Source organism: Gadus chalcogrammus, chromosome 22 (genome assembly GCF_026213295.1).
Source record: "Gadus chalcogrammus isolate NIFS_2021 chromosome 22, NIFS_Gcha_1.0, whole genome shotgun sequence".
NCBI lineage: Eukaryota > Metazoa > Chordata > Actinopteri > Gadiformes > Gadidae > Gadus > Gadus chalcogrammus.
The window spans coordinates 20469695-20490205 of NC_079433.1; the positions used below are offsets into that span (position 1 = coordinate 20469695).

The window sequence follows — 20511 nt, forward strand, 5'->3', positions numbered from 1 at the left end:
TGTAGCAATCTTCCTCCATCCTCGTCACCTCTGCCACCACCATCTCCTTCCACTCCTTAGGGTTCGCCTTGGACCAGAAGCTTGGCACCTCTCCCCATCCTAGCCCTGTTCTTCCTGCCTGGACTCTGGCCACAATCTCCCGGTGTTGCAGGCGGCCGACAGCTTGGTCAACCTCATTTTGGGCATTCCATTTGCGGCCGGTTGGAACCTTGGCATTTGTGTTCATTATCGGTAGGCGGTACTATAGGTTAATCAGTTAGTTAGTAAACCTTTCCTTCTTTGCCTTTTTCATAATGTTTGTCCTTCCACTGACCCTGGGCATGGAGGAAATACGCTAGTTAAAAGTCAATTATCTATTATAGTGAGTAAGTCAGTAAGTTTTCACAAGAATACAGTATTATCTGTATTAGCCTACTTCCAATAGCGAGTTTTAAATCACACTTAAACAGTGTTCTTCGTGAGAGATTTTATTGACGGTCAATAATGCGAAGTTCACACTTACGTCACCTTAAACAAATCTAATCATAGTCCATGTGTCAATCGGAAATGCATATTTGGTGTTTGCTCAGAGACTATGAACACAATTGGCTGGACTTGGAAAGGATGTCCCTCCTCCGACTCGACAAACAAGCCCACTTTCCCTAGCTGCATTGGCTGGACTCGACGAGGAAGTCCCGCCCCCGACCCGGTGAACAACCCCACTTCCCCTAGCTTATTCCCGTAGACTCCGCCCACTAGCCAGAGAAAGCACACCGCCCGACGACCGCTCGCCCCTCGTCGAACCATATGGCAAATTTAGGCCTTTTTCTTTCTTTTATTGTGGCCCCCACTACCGTTTAAAAATTCCGCCGAAAAAGAGAAGACGATTTTCCAAATCATTGTGGCCGTTATCTCACGTAAGTACATCTTATCTCGATGAACTGTGGTGTGTGGTGCTGTGGTGAAACATGGCGGGTTATCCTTCGCCACTCTGACAGGCCGATACATTGTAGCCACGATACATTGTATCAGGCCTTATTTGGGCAAGGAGGGACGTCGTTGTTTTGATCCACTTTTCATTCCACTCGATAGCCGAGTCATTATTATTGGTTACACGGTGCGATCGGTTATTAAATAGTATTTAGATAATAAAGTGAGCTAGAGGAGTTCTCAGGCGAGAGCGCCGCTAGTGTTCCCAGTCGTCTGTGGACCCTGTCATCTTCTGTCATCTTCCACCAACAACAACACCATGGGTTATATATCTCCAACCAGTGAGTTATTTGTCACTGATAATTCATGGCATTTGTATAAATCTTAAAATCTTTCAACATCAATATAAGCTATTCGTTGTTATGGTCAGGTAATCATAACAGGCAGTATTTAAGATTAGTTCACTGAGGACTTATCGAAAGTGGCTTGGACCAAAACCTATTCACATAACGTCACTTATCAATCTCACTGAACGAAACTATAATCGGATGGTGTATAGTGTGTTTGTAATTCCATGAATGAGAATCGTTATCAAAGTATTCCATCACGTTTCTCTTTTGATATGCCTTCGATACAAATATATGTGTCTGTTTGGTGTGCAGGGCTCCCCTGTCTCTGCACAGGTGTATCACCGCTACCCAGAAGGGCTAGGGGCGGCTCTCTACCGGGAGCACTTTGACTTCAACGCTGAGCCGCCTTGGGACCCTAGCTGATAGTGGGACAAGTCCTCTCCTGACTTGTCCATGTAAGTCAATTTTCTTATGCACAACTACCCTTTCCAAGCTATCAAGTAATGTCAAAGGTGTTCTTCATCGCCCGAAAGCAGTGTTGCCAGATTCGGCTGGAAATATGACCCAATCTGGCAAAACTGCCCGCAAGACTCATCTCTGTCAGACTGTTATTGTTTGTTCTCAGAAAACATGTAGCTTTTCTGAACAGCTGAGTGATAAGTCATTAAGACCTCTTAATTAGACCTAAAGACCCTAACCCTAGACCTAAAACGTTATACTTATATCTTGGTAAGACTTAATAATAATAAATAATAAGTTAATTGTCCAATTCATTCAAGTTTATTGCATAACATAACATAAAAGCTAATTTGAAGACTTTTTGATTTTAAGTGACCGTTCTCGTCTCCCCTGTCTCTCTGCAGTTTGTTGCATACCGGCAGGACCCCCTTGGCTCAGTCGTGACCTTCTCTATTCGCCTCACTCTTCTTTATGATTGTCAGCTAAGCGGAAAACGGTTAAGATGAAAGGACTTTGTGAGGAGCCGTGCTATGTCATCGAGCTCCTGGAGGACGGAGTGACCATTGACGATGTCATCGATGGATACATCTCCGAACACGCTCTGGTCAGTTTCACGTTGCGAGAAGAAAACCTAAAGAAACTTGTCGGTTTTGTCTTAACTGGTAAAGGTTTACTTAAAGGTTGTATTTAAAATAGCACCGCTTATACTATCAAGTCAGTCGATGTTACTAGAGACACACACCAATCCTCTTGAGCAATTATCTTTCTCCATTGAATCTAATGGGATTTCCCATGTGTCAGGACAATAATCCTAAACCAACGGTATTACTTTACTACCGGCCTATGTAAACCAGCTGGTTGTGCTCCAGCGAGAGGTGGCTTGCGGTCGTCTCTGTTCTCTAACTTGAGGTTCCCCTCCATTTTCCGGGCGACAGTAGCTTAGGATGTAGAGCGAGTTGACTGGTAACCTGAAGGTTGCTAGTTGGATCCCCGGCTCCTCCTGAGTGTCGAGGTCTCCTCACCCTGGCTGCTCCCGATGAGCTGGCTGTCCCTCTTCATGTTCGACTCTGTGAATTAATGGTTGTTAGTCGCTTTGGTTAAAAGCGTCAGCAAAATCCCCTAAATATAAATGTAAATGCCCGAGCGACAGGTTGCCTGCTGTCGTCTCTGTTCTCTAACATTCCCAGACCGTGTCCCCAGGTGGAGAGGAGTGCCTTCGTGGTGGGCGACTTGGGGGCCCTGATGCGGCAGCATGTGCGCTGGCAGGTTCTGGCACCAAATCTTCAACCCTACTACCCTGTCAAGTGCAACAGCAGCCCGGCCATCATCGAGGTGCTGGCCTCCCTGGGCCTCGGCTTCGTCTGCACCAACAAGGTGGGTCTCTCATCCACTGCGATGGTGGTTGCACTGCTGCTATGTGTATGTCTAATCCAGTGTTGGATAAGTGTATTAAAGATTTAAACAACAACACCAGCATCATGGGGGGATGAAAGGCGTTTTGTTTGTGCGCTACGTGAGCCATCACTCCGTGAGCCATCACTCGTTCATAACTTGGTTACCTGAATAACTGATACCACTTTGCAAGCTGTCAAGTTATGTAAAAGGTCACCCGCATGCAGTGTTGCCAGATTGGGTGGGATATCTGGCCCAATATGGCAACAATGCCTGCAAGGCTAATCTCTGTTATCGTTTTTTCTTAGAAAATGTGTAGCTTTGACCTCTTAATTGGGTCTTAATAAGACCTCAACTTAATAAATAGGTCTTAGTAAGACCTGAATAATGTAACGGTAAAGGTACTTTGTTTTGCATGTTGATGTAAGGCTGTCCGATTGGTTCCTAATCACAATATCTTCTCTCTTTTAGGCTGAGCTGAGCCTGGTGCTGGAGCAAGGCGTACCCCCGGAGAACGTCATCCTATCTGGGGTCTGCAAGCAGCTGGCCCACATCAAGTATGCCGCAAAGAACAACGTGTGCCACCTTGTTTGTGACAACCAGGCGGAGCTCTGCAAGATCGCCCGGGCACACAGCAACGCAAAGTAGGTGGAAATTAATAGTTTCATAATATCACAGCTGCTATTTCTTATCTTTAATATGAATGGTTTCATCGTGTTGGGCTTATTAATTTTCAATTCTACTAGTTCACAATAAGATTGGAACCAATGATAACAGTTCACTCGGATTCTCCAAGGTTCTGTCATGCTGACATTGGATTATATTTGACTTTGGCATAAACAGTCAATGTCGGACTTTGACTCTTTGAAGGACATGCTTTCTTGATGGCAGTAGTTATGGAACTTCTTGTGTTCCAACACTTTCACTGAGTTAACCAGTTACTCAGTTCTCTATACGGACGTTAATGTTTTGATGGCTGTGCCACCCTGAATGTGTTTGTCTTTTCCAGGTTGTTGCTGCAGCTCACCACTGAGGCTCATGCGGCCGAGACCAGCGTGGCCTTCGGCTGCTCCCTGAAGAGCTGCCGGTACCTCCTGGAGTTAGCCCGGGAGCTGGGGGTGGATGTCGTGGGGGTGACCTTTCACATTCCCCCTTCCTGCCCGGACCTACAGCAGGCCTACCACCATGCCCTCTCGGATGCCCGCTGCGTCTTCGACATGGGGGTGAGTGTGAGCGTGAGTGTGAATAACTCATTCTGTTAAGGGCTGTTCCAGGCATTCATTAAGCTAAGGGTTCAAGTTGTGCTCTATGATGTTACTGTTAAACATTGAACCTTAGGAAAAACATTTTGTTGATGAAAGTTGTTTTTTTGTGATGTGTGTTCAGGCCGAGCTCGGCTTCAGCATGAACATCTTGGACATCGGTGGTGGAATCACAGGTTCAGACTTTCAACTCCAGCAGGTAAACATTAGCCCTCAGGTGTACAAAACAACATGTACAAAAACATCTGCCCCTTTTTAAATGACTGGACCAAACATTGACTGTGTTTGACCCCTGTAAATCTGTACATTAAAGTTAAATGGACTGCATTTAAGCTGTGCTTTACTCAAAGCGCTTTACAATATTGTCTAATATTCATCCACACATTCACACACCGACGGCGGTGTCGTCACGCAAGGCGACTGCCACCTCGTCAGTAGCTGTCTGGGTGAGCTGTCGACACTCAGCTAGTAGGAGCCGGGGATCGAACTAGCAACCTTCAGTTTACCAACCAACCCGCTCTACCACCTGAGCCACATGCCGCCCATGTGCAAGTTGCCAGTCAAGTCAGGTTGCCGAGGAATGTTGTGAAGGCTCTGCTTCCTCTGGCTAAGTCTCTGTGTTTTGGTCTTTAGGTTGAGTGTGCGGTCAGTCCACTGTTGGATGCCTATTTCCCTCCGTTGTCTGGGGTGCAGGTGTTGGCCCAGCCAGGCACCTTCTATGTGGCCTCTGTTTTCAGTTTGGCTGTCAACGTGATTGGCAAGAAGGTCCTGAACCAACAGTGGGGCAGTCTGGCCCAGGGTAAGTCGTTTTGATGTCTTGTTTAACTGCTTCCCTTTATGGTTCCTGTGGAATTACTTTGCGAAATTTTCTAAAAAAATTACCACATGGAACTTGTGGTTAATTTTTCTTCATTTGGAAGCACGTGGCTATTCTGTCAAAGAGCCGCCAACCTTCGACATTTGCCATCTACTTCAGAACAGCCCAACAGAATGCCTGATGTATTGTGCCCGCAGGGGAGCTGAGTGCCACAGACACAGAGTTCCAGTACTACATCAACGAGGGCGTGTACGGCTCGTTCCGCCGCAAGCTGCTAGGAAATACTATCCCTGCCCCGTCTGTTCACAAGGTCAGTTGGCCACAGGTGACCTCCGCAAGTCCCAACAGAGCGGAAGGAAAGGCTTTGTAGTCAAAGCATTGATACGGGCCGGTATTATATACAGCTGAATGGTTGGGGTGACAACTAAATTGTCATCAAGATGGATAACTACACATGCACTGGCTGACAGTCCCAGCGCCCCCTCTGTAAACAATTGTTACTGCACCAAGGCCATTGCCAGTGGGAGACTGAAAAGAAAAAGTCAGCAACAATGCTTATTTTCCCGATGTGTTTAATGAAGAAAACCCAAATGAACAAAAAACATTAATGGAAAATATTACGAAATCACGAAGTGACACCATTTTTTATGTAATAACCAGCCATAATACTTGATTTACTGAACAATAGTTATAGTGAATTTATTTTTTCTTTACCGCTTTTCATGGGTAAAATCCCGGGTAGCTGGGTTTTTATTAGCACTGGTAAAGGGATGGATGTTCACCACATGTGTCTCCTCGCCCTGTGTAGCATGCTCTCTGCACTGAGGAGCTGGTGTATCCCAGCAGCCTGTGGGGGCCGTCCCTGGACCAACTGGACGAGGTGGTGGAGCACTGTCTGCTGCCTGAGCTCAGTCTCGGGGACTGGCTGCTCTTCCCAAACATGGGAGCCAACGGGCTGGAGGAGCTCACCTGCCTGCCCAGCGAGCCCCAGATGCCTGTCTACTATGCTATATACACTGCAGACTGGTAAGCATGCAATAAGCAGTTGGTTTGTCAGGTTTCACCCTGAACACATTCTTTCGCCGCTCAGGGAGCATCGGGAAGAGTCAAATCAATAAAGTTAAAGAAGATTTGGGTATATGGTCTCATAGAGTTGGAGAAATGCAAATAGGAATTTAATGTTTACTAGAGATGCGTCGATTGATCGTACACGATGATCGGTAGATATTGGCTAAAAATAGCTTGAGAACCCCAAAGGCGCCGTTCTCGTTACTCGCTCAACCTTTTTTTACCCCTGCATGCGGCACTCGCACATCAAAGCGGAACTTGCCAGTGGCTGCATGAGTTCTCCCGTCTTCAACATTGTGCTACACTGTCAGGATTTCATGCATTCGCTGTAAAGATGGCGAAGGAGGCCGTTTTACGTTCAGTGCCATTTACTGAGAACTTGCATTACTTGCGTGATTTACCCAACATACGTATGCGTGCAGGCACATTTCAGTACCGTATCTACAGCAGTATGTGCGCAGGCACACTTCAGTACCGTATTTAATAGGGGTGTAACGGTACACGTATTTGTACCGAACCGTCACGGTACAGGCACTTCGGTGCGGTTACAGAGGTGTACCGCGGTTCGTAAATGTGGCGTACATGGCGTTAATATGGTGAATGTAAAGGCTTGTTTTGCAATACGGAATTTAAAACTTGAAGTCTGAGTTCCACCCGGACCGTTTAGCCAAAGTAATGTAGCGACCCTGGGACAGTTAAATAGTTTGTGTGTTATGTGTTGCATTATATTTCGTTGTCCGTTATGCCAGTTGTTCTATGTGCATGTATTGTAATGTTCTTCTTGTCAATCAGCGTGAGGGCGAATCATTAGGTCAGCTGGGGGAGGGCCTTGGAAGAACAGGAGGGTGGGGGCCTGCACGCGAGTGAGACCGTGTTGGGGGTTGCCGGGGTAACCGGCGTTTGTTTTGGGTAGGTTTTCTGCCGTTGGTTATGACGTTACTGGTTTCAGTGACCTGGTTTTGGTTCATTAAAACTACCTTCAACTACTAATGACTCGACATCATTATGTCACCGGCGTGGTCACTACATTGGTGTCAGAAGTGAAACTATTATTTATTTATTTTTCTCGGTCCTGCTGTGCTCGGCGAGTCGGCTACTCCGACTCCGTAATCCCTTCAGCAGCTCTCAGTCGGGATGTCGGAGGCCGCCCGATCTATCTTATACAGTGTATGTTACAAACCATTTAAGCAGTGTTGTAAATACACTTCCAAAGCTTTTCAAATCTTATTTGGTGTTTTATTGGTTCTGGTGCAAAGTAAACAATGTACAAAGTAATTAAGGTACAAAGTCAAACGGAAGAAGTGATTCAGGAAATGATTTTGTTAGGGGACCAATCACAGCCCTTGCCGTCTCCGTTGCGTCGACCAATAGGTCCATGGTTTCGACGCATAGTTAAAAATATTGGATGTGCACGTAAGCTACGGAGAGGGTCTCCGACAGGCTGTCCGGCTATGGATAGGGTTCCCTGTGTCTACTTACAGCACTTTAACATGCACACGCATTTGAAAAGGCGCCATCCAGGTGTTACTATCACCGTTGCTGTGAAAAAAAAAAACGAGCTGTACAAACCCAGCTCACTGGGAATTCAGAAACGGAAATGCCATAACAAAGTTTATTGGTGTTTTCAGTGCTGCTTTTTTTTTTTTTTTTTTTTTCTTAACTATTAACCGTACCGTATCGTACCGTACCGTGACTTAAAAACCGAGGTACGTACCGAACCGTGACTTTTGTGTACCGTTACACCCCTAGTATTTAACAGTGACATTCTGCGGAGGCTTTTTTGAACGCATTTAGCGGTAAGAGTCATTGGGGATCCAAAGAGTGTAGGTGGCGCTTGCCACCTATCCAGATTATAGATAAGTGATACAGAAGATTCCCATTTCCTTGCCACTCTGTGATCGGCAAACGACAGATGATGAGGTGATGATGAGCTCTATTGTTTACCTGTATGCCATGTTGTTTACCGTACCTGCAGGTGCGGGATGCAGGAGGCTGGTGTGGCACTAGACGGCACAATGAAGAGCTTCTCCCTGATCAACCACAGTGCGGTGTTCAATCATCCGTCCAAGTCCATCTGAATCCGATATGTGACACAGAGCCCATTAACCCTTTCTGCGGTCCGAAAGGGACAGGGTCTGACATCGAGGGAAAGCTAAATTTGGTCAACATTCCATCCGTCTTGGAAAATAGATTATTTTTGTTTTACCAGCAAATCAAGGCTTCTTTTATTCAATATTTTTTAATATTGAAAGCAGGAAATGCGTGGTCAATTCCTACCTCAGTACTCCTGGATTCTCCTCGGACAATTACGTCCTTATTTCAACCCCCCCCCCCCCCCCCCCACTCCCCTCCCTTACACGTCTCTCTCACGACAGTTCAACAATCTGCCAGAAAACACCATTATGCAACAAAATGGACGACTCTGTGGCGATCGACCCCTGCCACTTTGGGAGGGGGTTTATTTCCGTAATTTAAAAACGTTTACATAATTGTACTATTGATTTTTAAATCTTTCCGTATTACCTGTCGTGTAAATTGCTTTGTTCAACACATAGATTTTGTAACATGATTTTCGAAAGATATCAAAATAGATATATAATTCTGAATTCTATGTGTAGGACCCCAACTAGCTAAGTTTTAAAGGCATAACATTGTAATATTTTAATCTCAATTGTGATTCACTTTTATTTAATTTATTGCTCTAAAAAACACTGTTGGGGCTAATTGAAGTAACTTTATGTATCTGTTAACATGCTGTGACCCATCAAAACAGTATTTGCCTGTTTATATATTTATGTATTTCTAATGCTTCATAGTAGGTGTGCAATTTCAATTGTTGGGGAGTGGGGAGAGTTGTACAACTGTGATCTTAACTTGAATATAACAAGCCACACTAGAGAGTATATGGAGTATACTTCAGAGAGCCCCTTTGTCAAAAGTACATTAAAGGTTAACTTTTAAGACATTCAAATCATCAAATGTGCCACTGCATTTGAAATAACACCATGTTGTCCATATTGCACTAAAGACATTTTAATGTTCAAAAGAAAGAACAAAAATACGAACCTTGAATTTATGATGTTAAAGTTTCTGTCCAGTGATGGATTTTTTTACACACCAGAAGCGCAATACCAATAATGTAAAAATACATGCCAGGCATAGCTTAATTATTACAGCAGTACTCCTTAATGCTTCTCTGAAGCAAGGTATTTGAGAGATGTCACTTGGAGTCTCTTGAAGCTGTTTGTTAAAGTTGACCTGAATGAACTCCAGTTCCAAACTAATAAAATCCTGTCCCGAGTGTATTTCAAACAAGTAATGTATTGTTACTTGTTGTCTCTGGCGCTAATGGACCATAGCGTGTTTTAATTGTAGGTTGTGCTTAAAGTAATAAAAGTGAATATTTAATACATCTGATTGAAATGGTTGCTTTGTTCCAGTCCCTACAACAATTGCAGTCCCAAGATAATTGTGGTACCATTGGTTAACCACCAACGTGTACTCGTTTACCTCTTTTTTAAAATTATGATAATTTTGAGGACTGATGAAAATGTCTACCAATATTCTCTTCTAGAAAATAAAAAAACATTAATTTAAACAACATTTTTCCTAACAAAGGTTTTTCTGTCTTCAATTTATAGTAGCAAGAGATGGCATAGAATGCAAGTACATTGTGTGAAATAGCAAAATTGTCAAGATGAAAAACATGAGCAATAAAAATGAGTGGATGATGGGGCTTTATCGTTGTTAAATTTAATATTTCTTATAATTAAACTTTTAGAAGCCATTTTCACAAAAATAACGCTACCGAGCCGTCCGAAGAAAATGGCCTAATCTCAAAATCACGAGATTTTCTTTAGCTCCTCCCATTTAGCTCACTTTTATGACATCTCATTGGCTATCCGTGAGATTATCACGTGACATTCTGCAGTCACAACTATACGCAAGCAGGGCGAGTCTACATTGAAATAAACCGTTTAATGAGACATGCGCGTTCTGAGTCAACCCAAGTAACGATTTTAATACAGAGTTAATTTAAAATTACTTTTATTCCGAAACGTAAAATAAATTCCACATTATGAGTTTCGACTAAATCTCATTGGTCGGTTGGATGCGATATGCAAATCCCTCCTAAAACGTCAGATCCTAAACTAGACCGCCATTTTTTCTTCAACAGGAAGGCGACAAAGCGGAATCACATTTATTTTCGTTCGCAGGTTGGTAAACTTACTATTCTATGCATCCACACATCTTTCATTATTGGTGCATTTAGAGGAAATCATTGGTCACCATTTATGCTGGTCGCCGTGTGTGTATATCGAGTGGCGGCTGAAAACCAGTGTGGGTACTGGGGAGCCCTCTGCTGCGGAGTCACAAGATTCCCAGTGTAACCAGTACTGACCCATCCTCTGGTTTAATGTAACCAGTACTGACCCATCCTCTGGTTTAATGTAACCATTACTGACCCATCCTCTGGTTTAATGTAACCAGTACTGACCCATCCTCTGGTTTAATGTGACCAGTACTGACCCATCCTGTGATCACCATGTAACCAGTACCGACCCATCCTCTGGTTTATTGAAACCAGTACCAACCCATCCTCTGGTTTATTGTAGCCAGTACCAACCCATCCTCTGGGGTAAGGGCTGGTTAAGCATCTGACATATAATTTGGTTATCAGTAAGTTATACATCGCGAGTATATACATTTTGTCATAGCATGATAATGTTACTGGATGTTACTTCTGACATCACCATATATACACACCCAATACATAAACACCATCAGATAGGTTTGATTCAATAACAACTCGTTAGCCCAAATACGTTTGCATCAGGATACATGTGATGTGCACAAAGTGGCTGTAGTCATACAATGGTTGGTCATAATATAGGTCATTTAATGTCACAACTCGAAGGCAAAGGACATGTGCTTTGTTCACTTTCCAGATAGGCTAAAACGAATATTAACTGCAGATGTGCTGCATGAAAAAAATGTGTATTTATGCATTGATTATGTTTGTCATATTGTTGATGATGAATACAGGTTGAGGGTACAGTTTTTTTTTTAAGCACCCTGGTCTTTAGCAGGCATTTGATTTGTGCAAAATCTTCTCTTGTAATTTACGCTAAACAACCATCCAATTTCCATGTACAAGCGGACATTAATCTCAGATTAAAAAACATTGTGGATTCGTTAACAAACAATGCATATCCAAGCAAAACCTTATCATATTAGAATGTGATTTAATGAGGGGGGGTTAGTGAGGGGCTTTATGTGTTTATTTATTTAGATTATTAATAAATTATTGCGGGAATATTTATCCAGCAAACATGACATCATAATTGTATTTTGGCGAACACAGTGTGTCAAAGTAAGGCTGTCTTTTTGCTGTAGAACCTTGTCTTAAAGACCTGCAAGGTGTATATGAGATGAAAGAGTCTAGTCGTTCAAGTTCATCACTAGCAAGGTGGCCACTAAAAAAGTCAAAGATGGTCCAACTAAGAAGATCTTCCTCTACATCCAAAATGACAAACCTCTATCTTTCCCACTCCTCTTCAGACTCCATTGAAGACTGGCTCTCTCTTGACTGGGACTAGACAAGTGGGTTTCACACCGTGGTTTGCGCAACAAATAAGTGGATTGAATCAGAATTCCTCTCCCGTAGGTCCTGGATCCAATGTGGTCGTCCACATCTTTCTGATTTACGGGTAGAGTCTAATGCTGATCTCTATGCTCTAAAAATCCATCACTGAATACCACCAGAATTGTTGATTTGAATGTTTTGTTTCATACAGCTCAGAGTAGGGTCATTTTTTTTAAATCTGCTCGTTAGTGACAGCATTTTTTAATAGCTGCTGCTGCTATTATTTTTACAGGAGCCATGCCTGGAGGGTTCAACGCCTTATATGTGTTCCTTCTCCCTACTGAGTTCTTCTTGTCCTCAGGGGCTTAGTGTTGGGGTATTGCCTAATATGGGCCTATAGATTAATGTCTAGCCTGTTGCAATATTTACACAGGCTACCAGGATTAACGGGGCCAATTACAATATCCACAATAGATGTACAATTCTGAAATGAATATGTATTGCAACACTAGAATGTCCTTGTTGCGTCACTGAAAATAAATGTTATACATTATTTGTAGGGTATTTCAATTTGATACTTTTCTGATTCACTCTTCTATGAAGCAGTCACTGAAACATTTTATGCTCTATGTATTTATAAAACAGGCAAATGAGTTGACTTCCACGGAAAAATTATGTATCAACTCCCAGTGGAAAATATTGAGAAGATCCGCAAGTCACGGAGGAAAGTGAAGAACATTCTGAGTGAACTGGGCCTTGAGGACTGCCAGAAGCTTCTCAAGGTAGGCTCCCCATGCAGCACATATGCAAGCTAAACAGTTCCTCTCAAAATTGGCATACTAGTTGCTTGTATTACATTAGAATTTAAATTATTTATTATTTCCATGCAAACGTTTTTTATTATTCCATACATGCTGTATGGATAATGTTTGATCCACATGCTTATTCTTAACCAAAGAAGCAGAGCGCCTTCTAAAAAGGTTGTTTTGTTTCATTCATCCTAATGATCCAGACAACCAGTCTGTTGACCTTCTGATTTCCTATGTGATTGGAAGATGCACTGAAGTTGTCCAAAGCATTTTCTCTCAGACCTAAGAAATTCTAACTCCAAATGTTCTATTTTATTAATAAACGCTTGGAAATTAGATTTCCACAGATTGTGTGGCATAAATCAGGAGAAAAGAGCATTAAAAAAGGTGTTTGACCCCATTGAACAGGATCTCCGTGAAAAGTCTGAGGACAACTTGGAGGACGAAGAGGCCTTTGAGAACACGGAATGGGAAGATTTCATGGAGGAGGACACTTACACAAAGAAAAAGGTAAATGTGGCTTTGATCACTCACCTGGGGTCTCATTTATAACCGTTGCGTACGCACAAAATGGGGCTGAAATTGGCGTACGTGACTTGCCACGCCAAGGTTGTGATCTATAAAAAACCAACTTGACAGGAAAATGTGCGCAGCCCTAAGCAAACTCTGACCCATGCGTACGCATGGTTTGGAGGAAAAGGAGAATTGGCGACACAGATGGTGTGGTGGTGAACTGAAGTCAGACCGAAGAATTGTAGAGTGAGAAGAACGATTATGTTTATCATCGCCCTTCATACATTTAATTTCAACCCGTATCATGCGTTAAATCCTAATCAGAATAATTTAAATCTACTGCGTTATTTCTCAGTAATTACTCCAGAAACATCTCCTTAGAATACAAATAAAAAATAATTCTCTATATTTAATCCCGTCACTCCATACTGTCCACTGACGGCGCGACTGCATGGAATAAAGCATCAGTCCAACATGTGTCAATAACATAATATTTTTATGTGACACTAAACACATAATCAAATGTCAATTAAATCCCAAGTGTGGAAAACCAAACCACACTCCTCATCACAAACGTTGTCCGTTACTCTTGATGCTTTTCATGACAAATCACGCATTAAAAAGGGGTTATGTTCAAGAACATTTTACGTGGGTGATTACAAACTGATTATCCAAGGTGTTCTCGGTCAGTCTTATTACCGTAACCCTATAAATACAGAGGTCTGCGCTAGGGATCGACCGATATATCGGTCGGCCGATATTATCGGCCGATATTCGCGTTTTTTACGTGTATCGGTATCGGCCGATACGCGGCTGATTTTCGCCGATTTTTTTTAATTTATTTTTTTATTTTTATTTTGTACTTGTTCTACCTCACCTGTTTTTAATATTTGTTGAATATTGTTCATCTACTTGTTCTTACTTGTTCTACCTCACCTGTTTTTACTATTTGTTAAATATTGTTCATCTACTTGTTCTTACTTGTTCTACTTCACCTGTTTTTACTATTTGTTAAATATTGTTTTTTATATTGAAGTTCAATTAAAAAAAACGCTCAAGAAAGTCGGTATCGGCGTATCGGCGTATCGGCTAAGGCTGATGAAAAAATATCGGTATCGGTATCGGCCCTAAAAAAACGGTATCGGTCGATCCCACTCTGCGCCGTGGTAATGCTGCACTATATGGCACTTCTGGCGGACCATGCAAATGGCAGGATTCGGAGGGAGAGGGTATTTAGGGACCATAACACTAGGCTACATAAAAATATGTAACTCTATGTCAGACCACTTCTTTTTTAATTCTGGGACTGTGCGCTCCGTGCTACTGACAGAGTTCACTGCTGTAGCAACATGTTGCCACTCACTCTGCTTTTTGTTGTTGGCGATCCCAATCCCGTGACCGACGAACAAAACTACCTTTCGGGCCTCCATCTCACCCACAAGTGTCTCCACTTCAACCTCCGTGAAATTTCGCTTTTTTGCTTTTCTCAGTACTTCTGCCATTGTTTCCGACAAGACATAATACTTGCATCTGAGTCTGTTTTATATGCAGATCGAATTCATGAGGTCATTTGCATTGACCATTTATGGTTAAAAAGGGGCGTGTACAGGGCGGAACGTGAAGCTGATTCAGCTGCGCACACTTGTAGGCACTCTGTGATTTATAAAGCAAAGACTGAGTACGGTGTGCGTACGCAGGGTTTTATAAATCAGAACATTTTTTGGCGCACGCAAAACTTGGCTTTTGGGCGTACGTACACTTTTAGTAGCGATCCCACGCACAGTTTTATAAATGAGACCCCTGAAAGGCAGAGGATTTAACTAAACCATGTGAACTCACCCACATAAAGACAACTAGACTAAGGAGACAGGACACTGCTGAAGTGGTTACGTGTTTGCTCCACTGCTGGCCTTCAAACCTAGCTGCCAACTAACAAATCTGTAAGGAATAAAACAACACTAACCTACATTTTCTACATCAACACAAACAGAAAAGTATAGGTACCATTTTGGCGACCAGGAAAGGATTTATTTCTTTATGTGAATTGACAATCCACCATGTCTACAGTTAGTATTTTGTCTTGTGAAGGCATTTAATTGTGGTAGTAATTATGTTTTTCTTTTCTTTTTTTAGTGGCCATATCGTTCCCAGATACTGTGCTGTGCATTGTGCAAGTATTCTACAAAAAACATTTTCACCTTCAAGGGCCATGTGTCGCGGTGCCACGACTATGAGTACTCAGCATGTGCCCTGGAGGCTTGCTCCGACTGCCACTACGTCGGCCACGCCAGGGCTCTCAGGAAACACGTGAGGTTCTTCCACACCTCCCCTAGCAGCCTCTCTTCACCCAACACGGCCACCAGAGAATGGCCTCAATCGTCACAGAAGGAGAAGTATCTCTGTCGGAGATGTGGGTACCCGAGCTCTTCCCTCACCGCCATCAAGAAGCACGTCATTCTCCGGCACCTCGAGAGCTTAGCCCAGCAGTTCATCGGCTACAAAATGCAACCATATGGGAAGATCTACATTTGCAAGATATGCAAGTTGAACATGGGAACTCTGGATCAGATGCTTCATCACATGTTGACGGAGCCAGTGCACACCTGGGTCAACTCGCAGGTGCAAAAGTTGATCAGTGAAAACAAGAGTTCTATCCAACCGCCTAATGGTACCGGCATGTATTTAACATTCCCAAACATCGCTCCTAAAACTCAGACTCTTAGTAACAGACCTGTACTTGTTCCCAACATTGGCCAACATGGACAGAGAGTGGTAGCCTTGCAACAAGTTCATGGGACTGCTAACGGCACTACATTGATACGCACGCCTGGAACCAACCAGTCCTATCTATCTCCCCAGGCATCAGCTCTAGTTCAGCTAGCCCGTGCTGAGACTAAAGATTTGCTCCCACCTGGGACCTCTGTAGCCCTCCAAGGGTCGACGTCAGCCTCTGTCCAACAGGCACCGCTGTCCCTAGCTCCAGCCCAAGTGCAGTCGCTCCAGAACCTACAAGCCCATCAAATGCTTCTGCCCAAGAGCCACTTGACAGGAACAGTGGGTGTGGCCCAAAAGGAGTCAAAAGACCAAACGACCCCACAGGGTACCATGATGACTTCTCAGTCATTACTCACTCACTTGATTCCCACCGGCAACAGGATAAATGGTTTACCTACATACACGTTTGCGCCACCTAGCATGAACACTCCTCTCAAGCCAGTGGTGTCAGCTAACAACTCACCTCAGCAAACTAAGAAGTGGATCACCTGCCCACATTGCAATGAACTCTTCCCCTCGAATGTCTATGAGATGCACATGGAGATCGCCCACAGGACTAAATCCATCACAGCAAACTGTGAAAGTGTGGCTGTCAGGGCGCCCTTCCTTAAGAAAATGCCAGACAAAACTGTGAAATGCCTCATGTGCAAGATTCTTCTTTCAGAACAGGGTGTCATCCAGCACCTTCTACATGGCCTGAACTGTTTGTACTGCTCAGCTTTGTTCTTCTCGCTCACACAGCTCATCGACCATCTGAAGGAGCAGCACCCAAAAACAACTGCCAACTGTGACTTGCTGAGACGAGAGTACCGGGTGTACACGGACCGTTCAGGGCAAATCATGTTCCCTTATTTTGATATTACCACTACAGCACCGAAGGACCTCCTGGGGGACATGGAGATCAACCTTGTCCTGGTTACCAGTGCTCTGGACCTTATCTTTTTGAAAATGCTGCCCAGTAGCACCCATCCAGACATCTGCCAAGCTTCTGTGAAAATCAGCAGTGCATGCTGCCCCTTCTGCTATGAAAAGTTTCAGAACCCAGCCAAGCACCTTCAGCATTTGAAACAAAAGCACTTTGTGGCACCGACCGTCCATGCTATACTTAAGACTGAGGCCTTCAAGTGTGTATACTGCAATGGAGTGTACACAGGGAAGCTGACGCAGCAGGCTGTAATGCTGCACTTACAGAGGTGCCGTTCTTCACCAAAGAGGGTGCCAGAACCTCTGAGAATCTCTGCCGGAAATCAGGTGCCTGCTGGTGGTATGGCCATGCTTCAGCCTGTACCGACACAGAATGAACTGCCAAAGTTATTCTTGCAGATCCCACAACAGATTCACATGAAGCAAGTGCAAGCATTTACACCTGCCAAACCACAAGCACCTCTGACACCTGCTCCTACCGTCGACACTCCAGAGACTAGTGAAGAGCAGCTCAGCACGAGGCGGCTGGAGGAGGCTTGGAGGCAGGTGGTGGAGACCAACCAGCGGGAGCGAGAACAAATGGCCGAAAAGTGCAAAAGGCGGCGAGAAGAGAAGATGGCGGCACGGATGCTCCCACCGTCTGCGAGCTCAGGCGTGAAGTTATTGTTGGAGCCGACTGTCTTGGAAGTCCAAGTGCCCTGGGAGCGCAAACAGTTCATTTTCCGATACTTTAACGTAAACCCTTACATTACCAAAGGCGAGTCGGAGGAGTTGTGCAAAAGGCTGAACCTCAACAAATCCGAGTTGGGTGCCTATTTTGGGAATAGACGCACAAGGTGCTTGAAGAGCCTCAAGAGAACCACTGCCAAGGTGCTACTGGGTTTCAAGATGACCGAACTGAGGAAGGTCAAGCACAACCTGCTCATCCCCAAAAGTCATCCAGTGAATCCAGTGGAGAAGCTCATAGAGATGGGGCCCCGGACCAGACCCAGAACCTCTGGGCCAGGCACTGACATGGATCGGAGTGATGCAGGTCTACCATCACAAAAAAAGGCAGAATCCAACCTTACCCATGAAACAAAAGCGGCCGTCACTGGCGAGGTAGAGGAAATGGAGACCTAAGGAACTGGTTACTTCGCATTTATGTGGGAGCACATGCGGTTTGTTTCCTGACATCTCTGAGTGTGGTGTCTTTGGAGTTGCCTTCTCAAGACTCCGATAATAAGGATCGTATATTTAATTGGTTTTAAGTGAAGCGCTGTACTGTTAAGGAAAAACACAGAATAGACCATGTCTATCCGGTATAATGTAGTTAATGTTATGACTATGATACCTTCAGCTTGGTCTGAAGGTAATCTTCATGTGAACTTTGAAAAAATATACTGAAGATGACATTTACATTATGCTTACACCTTCTACAATCACACATTTATGGTATTTTTCTTTCTCCCATTAGTGTGTTCTAAACTCTTTGTTCAATATTGTTTGTGTATAAAACCATTCTTACTGCCCTCAGTTACAGCTTTGTTCATCCAATTCCCTTTCTCTAATTGAAGCGCAATTAATGTACAGATCATTACCTTAAAACACAATACTATTACCTAATTCACGTGAGGTAAGCGTCTGTTTTTTTGGCAGACTAGGTAGTTTGCATGTGCTTTTTGTATGATGCGGTCTATAAAAAAAATAAAACAAAATAAGTTTGCCGTTTTGACATTAGCCCAACTTATTTACATACATTTCCATTGTGAAAATGTATCAAGAGATCTGTTAAAGTGTTAACATTGTGTTGCTATTGACTGTCCTGTTGTCTAAAACTGTTAAATAGTGGGTTTTTGTACTGTACCTATTGTATTTTCTATTCCATATATTGATACCATATTGGGGAATGGCAGTGCTTCTGATTGTGTAAGAGGTGGTTCTGTGATGTAATAAAAAGATTTGCATTAAAGCACAAAGGCTTTTATTGTAACGGTATTTTTGTAACCTGTGCATATGGGATCATTTGTTTTGCAAGCAGTCCCTCAGTAGACATGTCATGGAATATAATGAAGACCATGTATTCAAGATAAATAGGCAGTTTTCTTTTCCATGTATTTATTTAAGACCTAATTTGTAAACATTCAATTTGAAACTGCTGAAAGAGATTTGGTCAAGGACAGAGGGTCCACTGTAATTGTTAGTTTCAACTGCTTCAATCTTCTTAAGGTACCCCACAGGAAGACTGTGCTGCTTGGCCCCCATACACACCACCTAAAAGAAGCATAAAGTACATGTGTTAAAGACAAACTCAATAAAACATGACAAAAAATGGATTCTTAAAATTCTCTGCGCCCCCCCCAACAGATAAGTCCAGAAACGACCCATTGGTCACTGGAGTGGGACTTTTAGTGTCACCTGTTTATACTGCGGTGCTGGAGGACAGACGTGGAATCCTGTCATCTGATAGGTCCTACAGCACACGTCACCCTCATCTGTTTCCACATTCACCTCCATAGGAGAATAGATCCCGCGGTCCACCCCTTCTTGGCTAAAGACACACATGGAATGTTCAAAGGCTGTCTTTACTTAGTGTTCAAAAGAAAATAGATATTTCAAACATTTTGTAGGGCCTTTGTATAGCAACAGGCCCATTTTTTGAAGCCATGACCACTCCTTTAGTTGGAAACGGACATAACCATAGGATGTTAATAGGGTTACAAAGATGCGTGGGGAAGCAAGATACCCAAAAAAAATATTATTAAATTGGGATCGCAAGAGTTTTCTGACCTGAAATGGGTTCACCAGCAGGTCACAGGTCTAAAATAATTGAAAGTCACTGGAATAGTACTGGATTATGTGAACACTATTAAAAAACGAATAAACATTCTGGTCAGGTGTGTGAATGTGTCTCACTTGTCCAGGCTGGGCCTGTCCTCGTCGCTCATAGACCACACCACTCCCCACACTTCTTCGCCGGGACAGAATGAAATGTGGGCCACTCCGCCATGCCATTGGTTAGTAACATGTTCTGCCCACAGACCAAACCTCATCACATAGTCCTGCAAGAAGAAGTGCCGTGTAATAAAAATGTTGAACATATGCAATAGTACAACCTTTGCATAAGTCAGTATGTTGTTTTGGTGAGGCTTGCCGTTTCTCGTTTCAGTCAAAACGATTTGACCATTTTCTGAGCCAATTTATGGTGATGATGTTCACTACCACTTGATTTCAACCTCCTATATTTTGAAAACCAACTAGTGTGGACAATCACAAAGCGTTAATGTGGGAAGTTTTCCTTTGAAATGCCTACTGATTATTCCAGAGATAATCTTTTTTCTTCTTAAATAAGTCCTTACTATAGCCTGCTTTGAATTGAAGTGAAATAGTTCAGTAGTCACAATTCCATAGTCCTAGTGCAGGGGTCGGCAACCCTAGGCACGCGTGCCACCGCTGGCACGTGGCAGCATAATCATTGGCACACTTAAAAAAATATATATGTTTTTTATTTTATTATTATTTAAAGGTCCCATGACATGCTATTTTATGTATTCTTTAATATAGGTATTAGTGGGCAACTAACACAGTATTCAAAGACGTTCCCGAAATTCAGCCGTGGTGCAGAGTTACAGCCACTCCGAGCCAGTCGCACATTGAGGCCCCGTCC

General features: G+C 43.4%; 1 protein-coding gene across 13 annotated transcripts; it reads left to right on the forward strand.

The window, feature by feature from the left end:
• Positions 1-707: 707 nt before the first annotated feature.
• azin1b (antizyme inhibitor 1b) lies at positions 708-19978 on the forward strand. Of its 13 annotated transcripts, XM_056582915.1 has the most exons (13): positions 708-896; positions 1572-1714; positions 2123-2322; positions 2919-3092; positions 3582-3754; positions 4120-4333; positions 4497-4571; positions 5006-5171; positions 5387-5499; positions 5998-6215; positions 8233-10474; positions 10781-10896; positions 11820-12414. In XM_056582915.1, exons 3-11 carry the CDS (start codon positions 2221-2223, stop codon positions 8333-8335), a joined length of 1338 nt encoding a protein of 445 aa, XP_056438890.1. In that variant the 5' UTR covers positions 708-896; positions 1572-1714; positions 2123-2220; the 3' UTR covers positions 8336-10474; positions 10781-10896; positions 11820-12414. The 13 variants fall into 13 exon arrangements, with proteins under 13 accessions (XP_056438890.1, XP_056438886.1, XP_056438881.1 ...); XM_056582911.1 differs by lacking the exons at positions 708-896; positions 1572-1714; positions 2123-2322; ... (6 more) ...; positions 5998-6215; positions 10781-10896 and adding exons at positions 12490-12626; positions 13062-13163; positions 15300-19978 and having other exon boundaries at positions 8334-10474; positions 11820-11861; positions 11926-11968; XM_056582906.1 differs by lacking the exons at positions 708-896; positions 1572-1714; positions 2123-2322; ... (5 more) ...; positions 5387-5499; positions 5998-6215 and adding exons at positions 12490-12626; positions 13062-13163; positions 15300-19977 and having other exon boundaries at positions 8334-10474; positions 10749-10896; positions 11820-11968.
• The last annotated feature ends 533 nt before the right edge of the window (positions 19979-20511 follow it).

Bases quoted from the DNA above. Each gene is read 5' to 3' on its own strand.
- azin1b (XM_056582911.1), top strand. From the start codon at position 12,519: ATGTATCAACTCCCAGTGGAAAATATTGAGAAGATCCGCAAGTCACGG. The intron at 12,627-13,061 runs GTAGGCTCCCCA...CCCATTGAACAG, and splicing joins ACTGCCAGAAGCTTCTCAAG to GATCTCCGTGAAAAGTCTGA. The intron at 13,164-15,299 runs GTAAATGTGGCT...TTCTTTTTTTAG, and splicing joins ACACTTACACAAAGAAAAAG to TGGCCATATCGTTCCCAGAT.